This window comes from Pseudophryne corroboree, chromosome 5 (assembly GCF_028390025.1).
Source record: "Pseudophryne corroboree isolate aPseCor3 chromosome 5, aPseCor3.hap2, whole genome shotgun sequence".
Classification (NCBI taxonomy): Eukaryota; Metazoa; Chordata; class Amphibia; order Anura; family Myobatrachidae; genus Pseudophryne; species Pseudophryne corroboree.
The window spans coordinates 669,620,130-669,638,183 of NC_086448.1; the positions used below are offsets into that span (position 1 = coordinate 669,620,130).

The window sequence follows — 18,054 nt, forward strand, 5'->3', positions numbered from 1 at the left end:
ATACGGTGATAATGTTGCACAGTTACATCCTTCCTGGCTTTGATCAGGGTAGGGATGACTTCATCCGGAATGCCTTTTTCCTTCAGGATCCGGCGTTCAACCGCCATGCCGTCAAACGCAGCCGCGGTCAGTCTTGGAACAGACAGGGTCCCTGCTGGAGCAGGTCCTTTCTTAGAGGTAGAGGCCACGGGTCCTCCGTGAGCATCTCTTGAAGTTCCGGGTACCAAGTCCTTCTTGGCCAATCCGGAGCCACGAGTATAGATCTTACTCCTCTCCTTCTTATGATTCTCAGTACCTTGGGTATGAGAGGCAGAGGAGGGAACACATACACTGACTGGTACACCCACGGTGTTACCAGAGCGTCCACAGCTATTGCCTGAGGGTCCCTTGACCTGGCGCAATATCTGTCTAGTTTTTTGTTGAGGCGGGACGCCATCATGTCCACCTTTGGTTTTTCCCAACGGTTCACAATCATGTGGAAGACTTCTGGGTGAAGTCCCCACTCCCCCGGGTGGAGGTCGTGTCTGCTGAGGAAGTCTGCTTCCCAGTTGTCCACTCCCGGAATGAACACTGCTGACAGTGCTATCACATGATTTTCCGCCCAGCGAAGAGTCCTTGCAACTTCCGTCATTGCCCTCCTGCTTCTTGTGCCGCCCTGTCTGTTTACGTGGGCGACTGCCGTGATGTTGTCCGACTGGATCAACACCGGCTGACCCTGAAGCAGAGGCCTTGCTTGACTTAGGGCATTGTAAATGGCCCTTAGTTCCAGGATATTTATGTGAAATGACGTTTCCATGCTTGACCACAAGCCCTGGAAATTTCTTCCCTGTGTGACTGCTCCCCAGCCTCTCAGGCTGGCATCCGTGGTCACCAGGACCCAGTCCTGAATGCCGAATCTGCGGCCCTCTAGAAGATGAGCACTCTGCAACCACCACAGGAGAGACACCCTTGTCCTTGGAGACAGGGTTATCCGCTGATGCATCTGAAGATGCGATCCGGACCATTTGTCCAGCAGATCCCACTGAAAAGTTCTTGCGTGGAATCTGCCGAATGGAATCGCTTCGTAAGAAGCCACCATTTTTCCCAGGACCCTTGTGCATTGATGCACTGACACTTGGCCTGGTTTTAGGAGGTTCCTGACTAGCTCGGATAACTCCCTGGCTTTCTCCTCCGGGAGAAACACCTTTTTCTGGACTGTGTCCAGAATCATCCCTAGGAACAGCAGACGTGTCGTCGGAATCAGCTGCGATTTTGGAATATTTAGAATCCACCCGTGCTGTCGTAGTACTACTTGAGATAGTGCTACTCCGACCTCTAACTGTTCCCTGGACCTTGTCCTTATCAGGAGATCGTCCAAGTAAGGGATAATTAAGATGCCTTTTCTTCGAAGAAGAATCATCATTTCGGCCATTACCTTGGTAAAGACCCGGGGTGCCGTGGACAATCCAAACGGCAGCGTCTGAAACTGAGAAGGGCAAATTGGGAAATGGAGGTAAGCATCCTTGATGTCCAGAGACACCATATAGTCCCCTTCTTCCAGGTTCGCTATCACTGCTCTGAGTGACTCCATCTTGAATTTGAACCTTTGTATGTAAGTGTTCAAGGATTTCAGATTTAAAATTGGTCTCACCGAGCCGTCCGGCTTCGGTACCACAAACAGCGTGGAATAATACCCCTTTCCCTGTTGTAGGAGGGGTACCTTGATTATCACCTGCTGGGAATACAGCTTGTGAATGGCTTCCAATACCGCCTCCCTGTCGGAGGGAGACGTTGGTAAAGCAGACTTCAGGAACCGGCGAGGGGGAGACGCCTCGAATTCCAATTTGTACCCCTGAGATACTACCTGCAGGATCCAGGGGTCCACTTGCGAGTGAGCCCACTGCGCGCTGAAATTCTTGAGACGGGCCCCCACCGTGCCTGAGTCCGCTTGTAAGGCCCCAGCGTCATGCTGAGGACTTGGCAGAAGCGGGGGAGGGCTTCTGTTCCTGGGAAGAGGCTGCCTGCTGCAGTCTTTTTCCCCTTCCTCTGCCCCGGGGCAGATATGAGTGGCCTTTTGCCCGCTTGCCCTTATGGGGACGAAAGGACTGAGCCTGAAAAGACGGTGTCTTTTTCTGCTGAGAGGTGACCTGGGGTAAAAAGGTGGATTTCCCAGCCGTTGCCGTGGCCACCAGGTCCGATAGACCGACCCCAAATAACTCCTCCCCTTTATACGGCAATACTTCCATATGCCGTTTGGAATCCGCATCACCTGACCACTGTCGCGTCCATAACCCTCTTCTGGCAGAAATGGACAGCGCACTTACTCTTGATGCCAGAGTGCAAATATCCCTCTCTGTGCATCTCGCATATATAGAAATGCATCCTTTAAATGCTCTATAGTCAATAATATATTGTCCCTGTCCAGGGTATCAATATTTTCAGTCAGGGAATCCGACCAAGCCACCCCAGCACTGCACATCCAGGCTGAGGCGATTGCTGGTCGCAGTATAATACCAGTATGTGTGTATATACTTTTAAGGATATTTTCCAGCTTCCTATCAGCTGGTTCCTTGAGGGCGGCCGTATCAGGAGACGGTAACGCCACTTGTTTTGATAAGCGTGTGAGCGCCTTATCTACCCTAGGGGTGTTTCCCAACGCGCCCTAACCTCTGGCGGGAAAGGGTATAATGCCAATAATTTTTTAGAAATTAGCAGTTTTTTATCGGGGGAAACCCACGCTTCATCACACACCTCATTTAATTCATCTGATTCAGGAAAAACTACGGGTAGTTTTTTCACACCCCACATAATACCCTTTTTTGTGGTACTTGTAGTATCAGAAATGTTCAAAACCTCCTTCATTGCCGTGATCATGTAACGTGTGGCCCTACTGGAAAATACGTTTGTTTCCTCACCGTCGACACTGGAGTCAGTGTCCGTGTCTGGGTCTGTGTCGACCATCTGAGGTAACGGGCGCTTTAGAGCCCCCGACGGTGTTTGAGACGCCTGTACAGGTAATAACTGATTTGCCGGCTGTCTCACGTCGTCAACAGTCTTTTGTAAAGTGCTGACGCTATCACATAATTCCTTCCATAAGACCATCCAGTCAGGTGTCGACTCCCTAGGGGGTGACATCACTATTACAGGCAATTGCTCCGCCTCCATACCATTTTCCTCCTCATACATGTCGACACAACGTACCGACACACAGCACACACACAGGGAATGCTCTGATAGAGGACAGGACCCCACTAGCCCTTTGGGGAGACAGAGGGAGAGTTTGCCAGCACACACCAGAGCGCTGTATATATATATACAGGGATAACCTTATATAAGTGTTTTTCCCCTTATATAGCTGCTGTATTGATTTATCTGCCAAATTAGTGCCCCCCCTCTCTTGTTTTACCCTGTTTCTGTAGTGCAGGACTGCAGGGGAGAGTCAGGGAGCTTCCCTCCAACGGAGCTGTGAGGGAAAATGGCGCCAGTGTGCTGAGGAGATAGGCTCCGCCCCTTTCTCGGCGGCCTTTCTCCCGCTTTTTTAAGGAAAAACTGGCAGGGGTTAAATGCATCCATATAGCCCAGGAGCTATATGTGATGTATTTTTTGCCATCTAAGGTATTTTTATTGCGTCTCAGGGCGCCCCCCCCCAGCGCCCTGCACCCTCAGTGACCGGAGTGTGAAATGTGCTGAGAGCAATGGCGCACAGCTGCGGTGCTGTGCGCTACCTTATTGAAGACAGGACGTCTTCTGCCGCCGATTTTCCGGACCTCTTCTGCTCTTCTGGCTCTGTAAGGGGGACGGCGGCGCGGCTCTGGGACCCATCCATGGCTGGGCCTGTGATCGTCCCTCTGGAGCTAATGTCCAGTAGCCTAAGAAGCCCAATCCACTCTGCACGCAGGTGAGTTCGCTTCTTCTCCCCTTAGTCCCTCGATGCAGTGAGCCTGTTGCCAGCAGGACTCACTGAAAATAAAAAACCTAATTTAAACTTTTACTCTAAGCAGCTCAGGAGAGCCACCTAGATTGCACCCTTCTCGTTCGGGCACAAAAATCTAACTGAGGCTTGGAGGAGGGTCATAGGGGGAGGAGCCAGTGCACACCAGCTAGTCCTAAAGCTTTTACTTTTGTGCCCAGTAGCCGCTATTCCCCATGGTCCTTTCGGAGTTCCCAGCATCCACTAGGACGTCAGAGAAAAATACAATTTCCCCAGCACTCTGAAATGTGCCCACAAGTGCTGATCCTTGTAGTGCCACATTGGAGGCTCTTGGGGTGCTTCCAGGTAAGATGACTCAATTTAGGAAACAATGAACACATGACCAAAGTGAGGCTATTATTATGTAGTGTAGGACCACCTGAGCAGAGACGCCTCGACATGGCTGGTGCCTTATATACAGTATTTGCAAATGTCTGTTTGCTGGCCCATTCCATAGAGCTGGGAGAATGTATGTCTTGTTTTTTTTTTGTCGAGAATCATTCAAACCAGCTGTGGTTACAACGGTCCTCAGAAGCAGAAACAGTTAAGCGTTACACTGCATTAAGGAGTTATCATACATTATAAAACACTTGCTGAATGCATAATGTTTGGTATACCATCCTTAATAGTGCAATGTTTAAACTGTTGTGTAGTGAATTAGCCTCTAACAACTAGGATGGAATTTGCAAACCATGGCAATATGTTTCTAGAACATCATCCAACATTTTTTTTTTGCAGCCACACAAATACTGCAGGAATTAGACCCAATTTGACATCTTTAAAAAACAAAAAAAAACAAGAGAAAACACAACCGTAAACTGCTGTCGTAACCATCCTTGCATGGAGGTGCTTACTGCACAATACATTTGCATGCAAGTATCTGTCTTTCCAGGTTGATTCAAAATCCAATAAATGTAATTAAACATGTTTTCTGGGCCAGACAACTGACAAAACAGCTACATGTAGAGGTTATGTGATAATAGTATAGATATATGAATTGTTAAGTGGTTATCAAATCTTCTAAATAGGTTTTACCCCAACATCTCACTCAGCATTCTGCACCTCTTTATTCTGTAAAGTGCTGCCCATACTTCGTGAATCAAGAGGACCTCAGTGATTAATACCCCTTTCAGATTTGCAGAGCCAAGTCGCACCCAGGGGTGCTTCCCGAGTGCGACCTGGCTTGAGATCCCTTTAAGACTTGCCGGGTTGGTGACGTCAGTGGAGGTGGCGCTTGGAGATAATCATCTCCAAGCGCCGCCTCCTCCTATGCAGGGAACAAGTGCTGGGTCGCCTTGACCCCACTTACCGTTCACACTGCACCGCATCCAGGGTTGATTCCGGCTTTAAGCCAGGTCGCGACCTGGGATGAAATGCTGGGACAATCGACCCAGGATATTCCTTCAGGACCCTTTCAGACTAAGCAAAATCCCGGGTTGATGCGCGTTCAAGTGCAATAACCCGGGAAATTTAAGAGAGTCTGAAAGGTGTATTATGCTGCCTATACACCTAAAGATTGTCAGATCTGGCTAGTTGGAATGAAAACCTGGCAATGGATGAGAGCAAATGTGTCATTTGCTCTCATCCATTACCAGGTTTTTATTCAAACCAGCCACATCCGACAGATCTTTAGGTGTATGGGCAGCTTAGGTTTATTAAGCCGATTCACCTACCTGTGATACAGCAGAAATGGCTTACAACAGATCACATCATATGTCACAGGTGTGAGCAGAGGGCAGCCTACTATAACTGCGCTGAGTCGTCAGTTAATTACAAGATCATTAAGCAACTGCAACTGTCAACTTTTATTGTTCAGTTTAGATGCTGGGACTCCATACAGTAAGAGGAGATCTTGCAGGGATACTTCTTTGTAACACAAAATATGTCACCCTACCTTTAACAGCAGGTTTGGCCTGCTTCGTAAGATGGAAGTAAAGGGAGAGTGCATCAATGATATAAAAAAAAAAAAAAAAAAAGATAACGCATAATTATTTAACAGTAATACGTACCCAGTATCTCCTAAACCATGCAGGAATATAACCTGAAGCAAATAAAATTGTATTAAAACAAGTCTTCAAACAGACAAACAAAAACATCTGGCAGATGAGAACGTAAAGTGACTAGCACTACAGGTATTCTGAATAGCTTTATTAGGAAGTGTTGAACCTTAAGCAAAATAATAAGAATTTACTTACCGATAATTCTATTTCTCGGAGTCCGTAGTGGATGCTGGGGTTCCTGAAAGGACCATGGGGAATAGCGGCTCCGCAGGAGACAGGGCACAAAAAGTAAAGCTTTAGGATCAGGTGGTGTGCACTGGCTCCTCCCCCTATGACCCTCCTCCAAGCCTCAGTTAGGATACTGTGCCCGGACGAGCGTACACAATAAGGAAGGATTTATGAATCCCGGGTAAGACTCATACCAGCCACACCAATCACACTGTACAACCTGTGATCTGAACCCAGTTAACAGTATGATAACAGCGGAGCCTCTGAAAAGATGGCTCACAACAATAATAACCCGATTTTTGTAACTATGTACAAGTAATGCAGATAATCCGCACTTGGGATGGGCGCCCAGCATCCACTACGGACTCCGAGAAATAGAATTATCGGTAAGTAAATTCTTATTTTCTCTATCGTCCTAGTGGATGCTGGGGTTCCTGAAAGGACCATGGGGATTATACCAAAGCTCCCAAACGGGCGGGAGAGTGCGGATGACTCTGCAGCACCGAATGAGAGAACTCCAGGTCCTCCTTAGCCAGGGTATCAAATTTGTAGGATTTTACAAACGTGTTTGCCCCTGACTAAATAGCCGCTCGGCAAAGTTGTAAAGCCGAGACCCCTCGGGCAGCCGCCCAAGATGAGCCCACCTTCCTTGTGGAATGGGCATTTACATATTTTGGCTGTGGCAGGCCTGCCACAGAATGTGCAAGCTGAATTGTATTACACATCCAACTAGCAAAAGTCTGCTTAAAAGCAAGAGCACCCAGTTTGTTGGGTGCATACAGGATAACAGCAAGTCAGTTTTCCTGACTCCAGCCGTCCTGGAACCTATATTTTCAGGGCCCTGACCACATCTAGCAACTTGGAGTCCTCCAAGTCCCTAGTAGGCGCAAGACACCACAATAAGCTGGTTCAGGTGAAACACTGAAACCACCTTAGGGAGAGAACTGGGGACGAGTCCGCAGCTCTGCCCTGTCCGAATGGACAAACAGATATGGGCTTTTTTGAGAAAAAAACCACCAATTTGACACTCGCCTGGTCCAGGCCAGGTCCAAGAGCATGTTCACTTTTCATGTGAGATGCTTCAAATCCACAGATTTGACTGGTTTTAAACCAATGTGTTTTGAGGAATCCCAGAACTACGTTGAGATCCCACAGTGCCACTGGAGGCACAAAAGGGGGTTGTATATGCAATACTCCCTTGACAAACTTCTGGACTTCAGGAACTGAAGCCAATTCTTTCTGGAAGAAAAATCGACAGGGCCGAAATTTGAACCTTAATGGACCCCAATTTGAGGCCCATAGACACTCCTGTTTGCAGGAAATGCAGGAATCGACCGAGTTTAAATTTCTTCGTGGGGCCTTCCTGGCCTCACACCACGCAACATATTTTCGCCACATGTGGTGATAATGTTGTGCGGTCACCTCCTTTCTGGCTTTGACCAGGGTAGGAATGACCTCTTCCTGAATGCCTTTTCCCTTAGGATCCGGCGTTCCACCGCCATGCCGTCAAACGCAGCTGCGGTAAGTCTTGGAACAGACATGGTACTTGCTGAAACAAGTCCCTTCTTAGCGGCAGAGGCCATAAGTCCTCTGTGAGCATCTCTTGAAGTTCCGGGTACCAAGTCCTTCTTGGCCAATCCGGAGCCATGAGTATAGTTCTTACTCCTCTACGTCTTATAATTCTCAGTACCTTAGGTATGAAAAGCAGAGGATGGAACACATACACCGACTGGTACACCCACGGTGTTACCAGAACGTCCACAGCTATTGCCTGAGGGTCTCTTAACCTGGCGCAATACCTGTCCCGTTTTTTGTTCAGACGGGACGCCATCATGTCCACCTTTGGTAATTCCCAACGGTTTACAATTATGTGGAAAACTTCCCCATGAAGTTCCCACTCTGCCGGGTGGAGGTCGTGCCTACTGAGGAAGTCTGCTTCCCAGTTTCCATTCCCGGAATGAAACACTGCTGACAGTGCTATCACATGATTTTCCGCCCAGCGAAAAGTCCTTGCAGTTTTTGCCACTGCCCTCCTGCTTCTTGTGCCGCCCTGTCTATTTACGTGGGCGACTGCCGTGATGTTTTATCCCACTGGATCAATACCGGCTGACCTTGAAGCAGAGGTCTTGCTAAGCTTAGAGCATTATAAATTTACCCTTAGCTATATTTATGTGGAGAAAAGTCTCCAGACTTGATCACACTCCCTGGAAATTTTTTCCTTGTGTGACTGCTCCCCAGCCTCTCGGGCTGGCCTCCGTGGTCACCAACATCCAAAACTGAATGCCGAATCTGCGGCCCTCTAGAAGATGAGCACTCTGTAACCACCACAGGAGAGACACCCTTGTCCTTGGATATAGGGTTATCCGCTGATGCATCTGAAGATGCGATCCGGACCATTTGTCCAGCAGATCCCACTGAAAAGTTCTTGCATGAAATCTGCCGACTGGAATTGCTTCGAAGGAAGTCACCATTTTTTTACCATGGCCCTTGTGCAATGATGCACTGATTTTAGGAGGTTCCTGACTAGCTCGGATAACTCCCTGGCTTTCTCTTCCGGGAGAAACACCTTTTTCTGGACTGTGTCCAGAATCATCCCTAAGCACAGGAGACTTGTTGTCGGGATCAGCTGCGATTTTGGAATATTTAGAATCCACCCCTGCTGTTGTAACAGTATCCGAGATAGTGCTACTCCGACCTCCAACTGTTCCCTGGACTTTGCCCTTATCAGGAGATCGTCCAAGTAAGGGATAATTAAGACGCCTTTTCTTCGAAGAAGAACCATCATTTCGGCCATTACCTTGGTAAAGACCCGGGGTGCCGTGGACAATCCAAACGGCAGCATCTGAAACTGATAGTGACAGTTCTGTACCACGAACCTGAGGTACCCTTAGTGATAAGGGCAAATTTGGGACATGGAGGTAAGCATCCCTGATGTCTCGGGACACCAGATAGTCCCCTTCTTCCCGGTTCGTTATCACTGCTCTGAGTGACTCCATCTTGATTTGAACCTTTGTAAGTGTTCAAATTTTTTTAGATTTAGAATAGGTCTCACCTAGCCTTCTGGCTTCAGTACCACAATATAGTGTGGAATAATACCCCTTTTCTTGTTGTAGGAGGGGTAATTTAATTATCACCTGCTGGGAATACAGCTCGTGAATTGTTTCCCATACTGCCTCCTTGTCGGAGGGAGACCTTGGTAAAGCAGACTTCAGGAGCCTGCGCAGGGGAAACGTCTCGACATTCCAATCTGTACCCCTGGGATACTACTTGTAGGATCCAGGGGTCCTGTACGGTCTCAGCGTCATGCTGAGAGCTTGTCAGAAGCGGTGGAACGCTTCTGTTCCTGGGAATGGGCTGCCTGCTGCAGTCTTCTTCCCTTTCCTCTATCCCTGGGCAGATATGACTCTTATAGGGACGAAAGGACTGAAGCTGAAAAGACGGTGTCTTTTTCTGCAGAGATGTGACTTAGGGTAAAAACGGTGGATTTTCCAGCAGTTGCCGTGGCCACCAGGTCCGATGGACCGACCCCAAATAACTCCTCTTCCTTTATACGGCAATACACCTTTGTGCCGTTTGGAATCTGCATCACCTGACCACTGTCGTGTCCATAAACATCTTCTGGCAGATATGGACATCGCACTTACTCTTGATGCCAGAGTGCAAATATCCCTCTGTGCATCTCGCATATATAGAAATGCATCCTTTAAATGCTCTATAGTCAATAAAATACTGTCCCTGTCAAGGGTATCAATATTTTTAGTCAGGGAATCCGACCAAGCCACCCCAGCTCTGCACATCCAGGCTGAGGCGATCGCTGGTCGCAGTATAACACCAGTATGTGTGTATATACTTTTTATGATATTTTTCCAGCCTCCTGTCAGCTGGCTCCTTGAGGACGGCCCTATCTATAGACGGTACCGCCACTTGTTCTGATAAGCGTGTGAGCGCCTTATCCACCCTAAGGGGTGTTTCCCAACGCGCCCTAACTTCTGGCGGGAAAGGGTATACCGCCCATATTTTCTATCGGGGGGAACCCACGCATCATCACACACTTCATTTAATTTATCTGATTCAGGAAAAACTACGGTAGTTTTTTCACATCCCACATAATACCCTCTTTTGTGGTACTTGTAGTATCAGAAATATGTAACACCTCCTTCATTGCCCTTAACGTGTGGCCCTAATAAGGAATACGTTTGTTTATTCACCGTCGACACTGGATTCAGTGTCCCTGTCTGTGTCTGTGTCGACCGACTAAAGTAAACGGGCGTTTTAAAACCCCTGACGGTGTTTTTGAGACGTCTGGACCGGTACTAATTGTTTGTCGGCCGTCTCATGTCGTCAACCGACCTTGGCGCGTGTTGACATTATCACGTAATTCCCTAAATAAGCCATCCATTCCGGTGTCGACTCCCTAGAGAGTGACATCACCATTACAGGCAATTGCTCCGCCTCCTCACCAACATCGTCCTCATACATGTCGACACACACGTACCGACACACAGCACACACACAGGGAATGCTCTGATAGAGGACAGGACCTACTAGCCCTTTGGAGAGACAGAGGGAGAGTTTGCCAGCACACACCAAAAACGCTATAATTATATAGGGACAACCTTATATAAGTGTTTTCCCTTATAGCATCTTTTTTATATATTTCTAACGCCAAATTAGTGCCCCCCCTCTCTGTTTTAACCCTGTTTCTGTAGTGCAGTGCAGGGGAGAGCCTGGGAGCCTTCCCTCCAGCTTTTCTGTGAGGGAAAATGGCGCTGTGTGCTGAGGAGATAGGCCCCGCCCCTTTTTCGGCGGCCTCGTCTCCCGCTCTTAACGGATTCTGGCAGGGGTTAAATATCTCCATATAGCCCCCGGAGGCTATATGTGAGGTATTTTTAGCCAAAAATAGGTTTTCATTGCCTCCCAGGGCGCCCCCCTCCCAGCGCCCTGCACCCTCAGTGACTGCCGTGTGAAGTGTGCTGAGAGGAAATGGCGCACAGCTGCAGTGCTGTGCGCTACCTTAAGAAGACTGAGGAGTCTTCATGCCGCCGATTCTGGACCTTCTTCTTGTTTCAGCATCTGCAAGGGGGCCGGCGGCGAGGCTCCGGTGACCATCCAGGCTGTACCTGTGATCGTCCCTCTGGAGCTAATGTCCAGTAGCCAAAGAAGCCAATCCATCCTGCACGCAGGTGAGTTCACTTCTTCTCCCCTAAGTCCCTCGTTGCAGTGATCCTGTTGCCAGCAGGACTCACTGTAAAATAAAAAACCTAAGCTAAACTTTTCTAAGCAGCTCTTTAGGAGAGCCACCTAGATTGCACCCTTCTCGGCCGGGCACAAAAATCTAACTGAGGCTTGGAGGAGGGTCATAGGGGGAGGAGCCAGTGCACACCACCTGATCCTAAAGCTTTACTTTTTGTGCCCTGTCTCCTGCGGAGCCGCTATTCCCCATGGTCCTTTCAGGAACCCCAGCATCCACTAGGACGATAGAGAAATGTACATTACATATATACTTTTAACACTTCAGATAGCTCTGTGACTATCCTAAACAATCATCTTCTAACCTGCATACATAAAAAAAGAAAAACCCATAGCTTCCAACATTTTAATAAGTAAAAAAAAAAATTAATGGATCAAAATACCCTCAGAAACCGCTCAGCAGATCCTGCAAAGCAGGGAAGCACGGGACTGAAGGCGATGTAGTTAATATCGAGGCGGTCGGGATCCCGGCGATCAGAATACAGATGCTGGGATCCAGACCACTGAGAATGCCGACAGCTGCGCCAGGGCTATTTTCACTTGTGCCCGCACCGTGGCAAGAGGCTTTGGAGCGCTCGCCTCGTTTCTGGAGTTTTGACGGCCGGGATCCCGGTGTCGGTATACTGTCCTCCAAGATCCCAGCTGCCGGGATTCCATCACCAACTCATCTGAAGAGGCGTGCTCTGCTACTCTGCTGTTGCAGCTAGCTGTTGCTGCATCTGTCAGACTGTATGACAGGCATCGTCAGCGTGAAGTACGACTCCAGTGTCAGGTCCCGCCGGCTTACACCCTCCTCTCCACTGCACCTTTGGCAGCGGCGCTGGCAGCTTGAAGTTTCGGCCGCAGCTCTTCAGACTCTCGCTGATCTCCAGTGTAAGTACCACACTCCCCCCTTTCTCGCCTCCCCTCCTGTGGACATAAGTGTAAGGGACACTACTATTGTGGGCATTATATGTGGCACTACTATTGTGGACGTTAAGGGGTATATTCAATTGAAGTCGGATCCATTCCGACATTCATTTGTCGGAATGGATCCGACCTGGGCTATTCAATGCAATCTCAATTCGACTTTAAAAAAAGTTGAATTGAGATGCGGGAGATGAGACCGGGGAGACCCGCGGGCAGACGGGGGAGAGCAGCGCTACAGCAGCGTAACCGGAGAATATGTCACAGCCGCCGCTCACGGCAGCATCCACCCAACTCCAGCAAGCAAAGTCTCGCTTGCTGGAGCCGGGTGGTCGCTGACGTGAGCGGCGGCTGTGACACATCCTCTGGCTACACTGCCGCTGCTGCTCTCCCTTGTCTGCCCGCGGCTCTTCCCCGCATCACAGCCGTTCGCTCACGGCAGCATCACAGGCACCGATCACAGCCGGCTCCAGCAAGCGAGGTCTCGCTTGATGGAGCCGGGTGGATGCTGCTGTGAGCGGCAGCTGTGATACATCCTCCTGGCGCTGCTCTCCCCAGTCTCTGCTCCCGCATCTCAATTCGACTTTGTTTAAAGTCGAATAGAGATGGTCGAAAAGGAGGCCAAAACAGATACAAGCACACGGATCGGCAGCTATTCCGCTGAGTCACGTGCTTTTCGACAAGTCGAATTCCTCGACTTGTCGAATAATTTGGGGTTAGATTGAATAGGTCGGAACCCCTTCCGACCTAAAAAAGTCGAAAACTGCCGTCTTTTCGGCAGACTGCAGCTTTCGACTTCAATTGAATATACCCCTAAGTGTAAGGAGCGCTATTACTATATGCATTAAATGTAAGGGGCACTACTGTGGGCATTATGTGCAAGGGACGCTACCTCTGTGGGCATTATGTGGGCACTACTACTGTGGGCATTATGGGTAAGGGACCCTACCACTGTGGGCAATATGTTTAAGAAGCACTACCACTGTGGACGTTATGTGTAAGGGGCACTACCACTGTCGGAATTATGTTTAAGAGGCACTACCACTCTGGGCATTAAGTGTATAAAGGACACTACGGCACAGAGCGCGCTGTCCCTTTAGTATGTATGGGAGGGCACAAATTTATCATTTGCAGAGGGGCTCAACACCCTAGCACTGGCCCTGCCTATAATTTGTCTAAATACCGGTAACTCCACAATGTTCTTTTATTGGTCCAGTGGGGTACATTCATTTAATAAAAGCAGTTTTATTTCCTTTTAAAAATAGAAGGCTCTATGAACTTTTAAAGTAACTCATCCTTATTACAAATTACATAACAGGACAGCCTAACTAGATATTATATTAATACCCTGAAACAAATATTCTGTTTGCTAGACTTTGTTTATTGTTCTCAAATTAGATATCAGAAAGAGTGAAATATGACAACAGTAGACAAGTTGGAAATCTAATTAGTTATATAAATATCAACCAGACTTCACATTAGACTTCTGTATGTACAGCAGTTACAGCTTGTATAATCTAACCCTGAATTGCTAGAAAAGAATACAACATACGCTACTCCTTCACACAGTGTTTTCAATAGTCTAACCCTGTCTGAAAGCTGCCTTAAAACGAACATGTCACTAAAACAGAGGGAGCCTCCATTCTGAAGTCTGAACTAGTATTCATACAGTATGGTAATTTACTGGAAACCTGGATTTCATTAGTGTAAAATAAGTCATCCTAGTAATGTTGCTATGTCCTAACAAATGCATAGGCTGCATGATGGCTCAAACCATGAAAAGAGTAAGTGGCAGGTTCACTTTTATTGAGGATTACAAAGCATACCAATGGGGAGGGGGGAACATACGTGGCACCGTATATTACATTACTAGAGAAATGGACCCAAAAGAGCATTAAGTCTAATACACAAGCCGGCATAAAACTGAGTCACTGAAAGCTCTGAACAATCCGTGCCACAGCTGGCCCCAAAACGAAGCATTTCTATATGCATAGGGTGCATGTTCTGTGTTATGGTGCTAAGTTGGGACGCATCTGGCATTCGTTATCGACAGGGAAATTATATATATATATATATAACAACAATGGTGTTCGGCACTCCATTAACCATAGAAAACTGTTGCGGGTGCCCTCACAAGTGCAATCTGAATCCTCACACTTACATTTGTAGACCAGGGTGCGGCACTCCGTCAAATAATTCAATGCAGTCAGTTTGATAGAAAATCAACGTTTCAATGTTAATACATTTTCGTCAGGATTACGAGTCACTGAACGCTCTGAACAATCCGTGCCACAGCTGGCCCCAAAACGAAGCATTTCTATATGCATAGGGTGCATGTTCTGTGTTATGGTGCTAAGTTGGGACGCATCTGGCATTCGTTATCGACAGGGAAATTTTATATATATATATATATATATATATATATATATATATATATATATATATATACACACATATATATATATATATACACACATATATATACATACACACATACAGTGGTGAAATGTGCTCTTGACAATTATATGTTTATACAGTGCCCTTCAAAGCATTGGAAACTTTACTATATACAGATAAAAAGGGAGACTGACTGAAGAGGGACATTTTGTGAAGGATAGAAATACAAGTACAGAGGTCTTGAGATTGTGGGTGTGAAGGAAAGATACAAGCGAGGACAGTGGGGTAATAGAGGGGGTGCTAGGAATGAAAGGTAGTGAGGAAAGAACACAGGTGAGAAGAGGGGCGGTGACATATGGTGGGGTGATACGTAGTGAGGACACAGGTGAGGGAAGTGGGGTAGCATACAGGGGAGTGACAGGTAGCAAGGACGGAGGGAAGTGGGGTGACAAGTAGTGAGGACATAAGGGAGTGGAGTGTGGCGACAAATAAAAGGCTAAGGGATTGACAGGTAGTGAGGGCACACATGAGGGGAGTGGGTTGGGGTGGCATACAGGGGGTGAGGATACTTGTGAGGGGAGTGGGGTGGGATACAGGGGTTGAGGACACTGGGGAGGGGAATGGAGCGACAGGTAGTGAGGGCATACGTGAGGACAGTGGGGTGGCAGGACACTGGGGAGAGGGGTGACAGGTAGTGAGGGCACAGATGAGGGGAGTGGGATGGCATACAGGGTTTGAGGACACTGGGGAGGGGAATGGAGCGACAGGTAGTGAGGGCACAGGTGAGTGGGGTGGCATACAGGGGTTGGGGACACTGGGGAGGGGAATGGGATGACAGGTAGTGAGGGCACACGTCAGGGGAGTGGGTTGGGGTGGTATACAGGGGTTGAGGACACTGGGGAGGGGAATGGGGTGACAGGTAGTGAGGGGTGGGGGGTGACAGGTAGTGAGGTTACACGTGAGGGGAGAGGAGGGAGGTGGCATACAAGGGGTGAGGACACTGGGGAGGTGAATGGGGTGACAGGTAGTGAGGGGAGTGGCATACCAGGGGCAGTGAGGTATGATGGGTGAGGGGATTATTCTCTTACTGTACAACATAATGACTCACCGCGGCCGTAGCCTTGCGGGCGGCGGGCACTATGGCGGGCAGGGGTGCGGACATGTTGTTGCCGCACATACACCGGGTGTGCCAGGCAAGTCCTCGTGCTGCCGGGTGTCTCTCGCCTCCCACACACGGCGCGCGCGCCCCGTTATCCTTCAACCACCCGGAGACAGAGCGGACAGCAAACTCGCCGCGCGGAAGGGGGCGTGACTTCGTCGTCACGATCTCGAGACCAAACGCCCCCCGTGGTTTTCAGCCAACCACCTGCTGCGCCCGGACCCGCACTACGGAGAGTGGGCGGTGACGCTAAAGGCTGGACGCCGCGGATTGGCAGAAAATGTGATTGTAGGCGGGGACGCAGTGGTCGCATTCGACCTTTTCCAGTCCCAGGGATCACATGTGACGTCAGTCAGGGCTGTGCGTGTCGTCAGTCAGTGACGCTCACCATACCCTATCCCTTTAAACCGGGACACATGAATTACACAGGTTATGTGACGAGGCTGAAGTTAGCTTCTTATTCGGCCAGCTTCTTATTCACTTCTTATTCAGCTCCAGCTTCTTATTCAGAAATTATTATATTAAAATAAATTAAATAAGGATAGATCACTAAGTTAACATTACATAAACTTCAAATAGTGTCCCTTACACCAATTTACATGACATTTTGCAATAAACAAAAATGATTTAGGCATGAAAATGGTGGTAAAGCGGGCACAGACACCAGATTTCATCATTTTGAATAAGAAGCTGTAGCTGTGCAAGGGTTAAACAGCGTTGGTCAAAAGTTTTGACACTTGAACCTCACACAGGGTGGTCACTTACATATCACCCACTTGCAGTTTGTCTTGACCAACAAGCATTTGGGCATGAAAATGGTGGTAAAGCGGGCCCAGACATCAGATTTCATCATTTTGAATAAGAAGCTGTAGCTGTGCAAGGGTTAAACAGCGTTGGTCAAAAGATTTGACACTTAAACCTCACACAGGGTGGTCACTTACATACAGGGCCGTTTCTAGACAATTTGGCTCCCAGTGCGAGATTTCAAAATGCGCCCCCCCCCCCCCCCCCCCCCATTGCTATAAAAAAAAATTGCGTGCCCCCCCCCCATATAGCCAGAAAAAAAGCATGCGCGCGCCGGAGGCGCGCGCGCTCCCGACAAGGCTGTGTGGCCTGATTGAAATGGGCGTGGTCTCATTACAGTGGGCGTGGCCTCGTCTGATATCACGCCCACCACAGGGGGAAAAAATAAAAATAAAAAAGTCCCCTTTTTACACATTACACCAGGCAAGTGTCCCCATATTACACAGCGCGGCAGGCAGGTGTCCCCATTTTACAAAGCGCGGCAGGCAGGTGTCCCCATTTTACAAAGTGCGGCAGGCAGGTGTCCCCATTTTACAAAGTGCGGCAGGCAGGTGTCCCCATTTTACAAAGTGCGGCAGGCAGGTGTCCCCATTTTACACAGTACGCAGGCAGGTGTCCCCATTTTACACAGTACGCAGGCAGGTGTCCCCATTTTACACAGTACGCTGGCAGGTGTCCCCATTTTACACAGTACGCAGGCACGTGCCCCCATTTTACACAGTACGCAGGCAGGTGTCCCCATTTTACACAGTGCGGCAGGTATCCCCATTTTACACAGTGCGGCAGGTGCCCCCATTTTACACAGTGCGGCAGGTATCCCCATTTTACACAGTGCGGCAGGTACCCCCATTTTACACAGTGCGGCAGGTGCCCCCATTTTACACAGTGCGGCAGGTGCCCCCATTTTACACAGTGCGGCAGGTATCCCCATTTACACAGTGCGGCAGGTGCCCCCATTTTACACAGTGCGGCAGGTATCCCCATTTTACAGAGTGCGGCAGGTATCCCCATTTTACAGAGTGCGGCAGGTATCCCCATTTTACACAGTGCGGCAGGTGCCCCCATTTTACACAGTGCGGCAGGTATCCCCATTTTACACAGTGCGGCAGGTATCCCCATTTTACAGAGTGCAGCAGGTATCCCCATTTTACACAGTGCGGCAGGTGCCCCCATTTTACACAGTGCGGCAGGTGCCCCCATTTTACACAGTGCGGCAGGTATCCCCATTTTACAGAGTGCGGCAGGTATCCCCATTTTACAGAGTGCGGCAGGTATCCCCATTTTACACAGTGCGGCAGGTGCCCCCATTTTACACAGTGCGGCAGGTATCCCCATTTTACACAGTGCGGCAGGTATCCCCA

General features: G+C 48.7%; 1 protein-coding gene across 2 annotated transcripts in view; it reads right to left on the reverse strand.

The window, feature by feature from the left end:
• LYPLA1 (lysophospholipase 1) overlaps window positions 1-16,129 on the reverse strand; it is a 111,912-nt gene extending 95,783 nt beyond the window's left edge. The window contains exons 1-2 of one of the 2 annotated variants that reach the window (XM_063923727.1): window positions 15,839-16,129; window positions 5,959-5,990 (exon numbers count right to left, since the gene is read on the reverse strand). In XM_063923727.1, the coding sequence (XP_063779797.1) occupies window positions 5,959-5,990; window positions 15,839-15,907 (101 nt within the window). In that variant the 5' untranslated portion in view covers window positions 15,908-16,129. The remainder of the gene's footprint in view (window positions 1-5,958; window positions 5,991-15,838) is intronic. The other variant, XM_063923728.1, reaches the window with a different exon arrangement.
• Window positions 16,130-18,054: the final 1,925 nt, after the last annotated feature.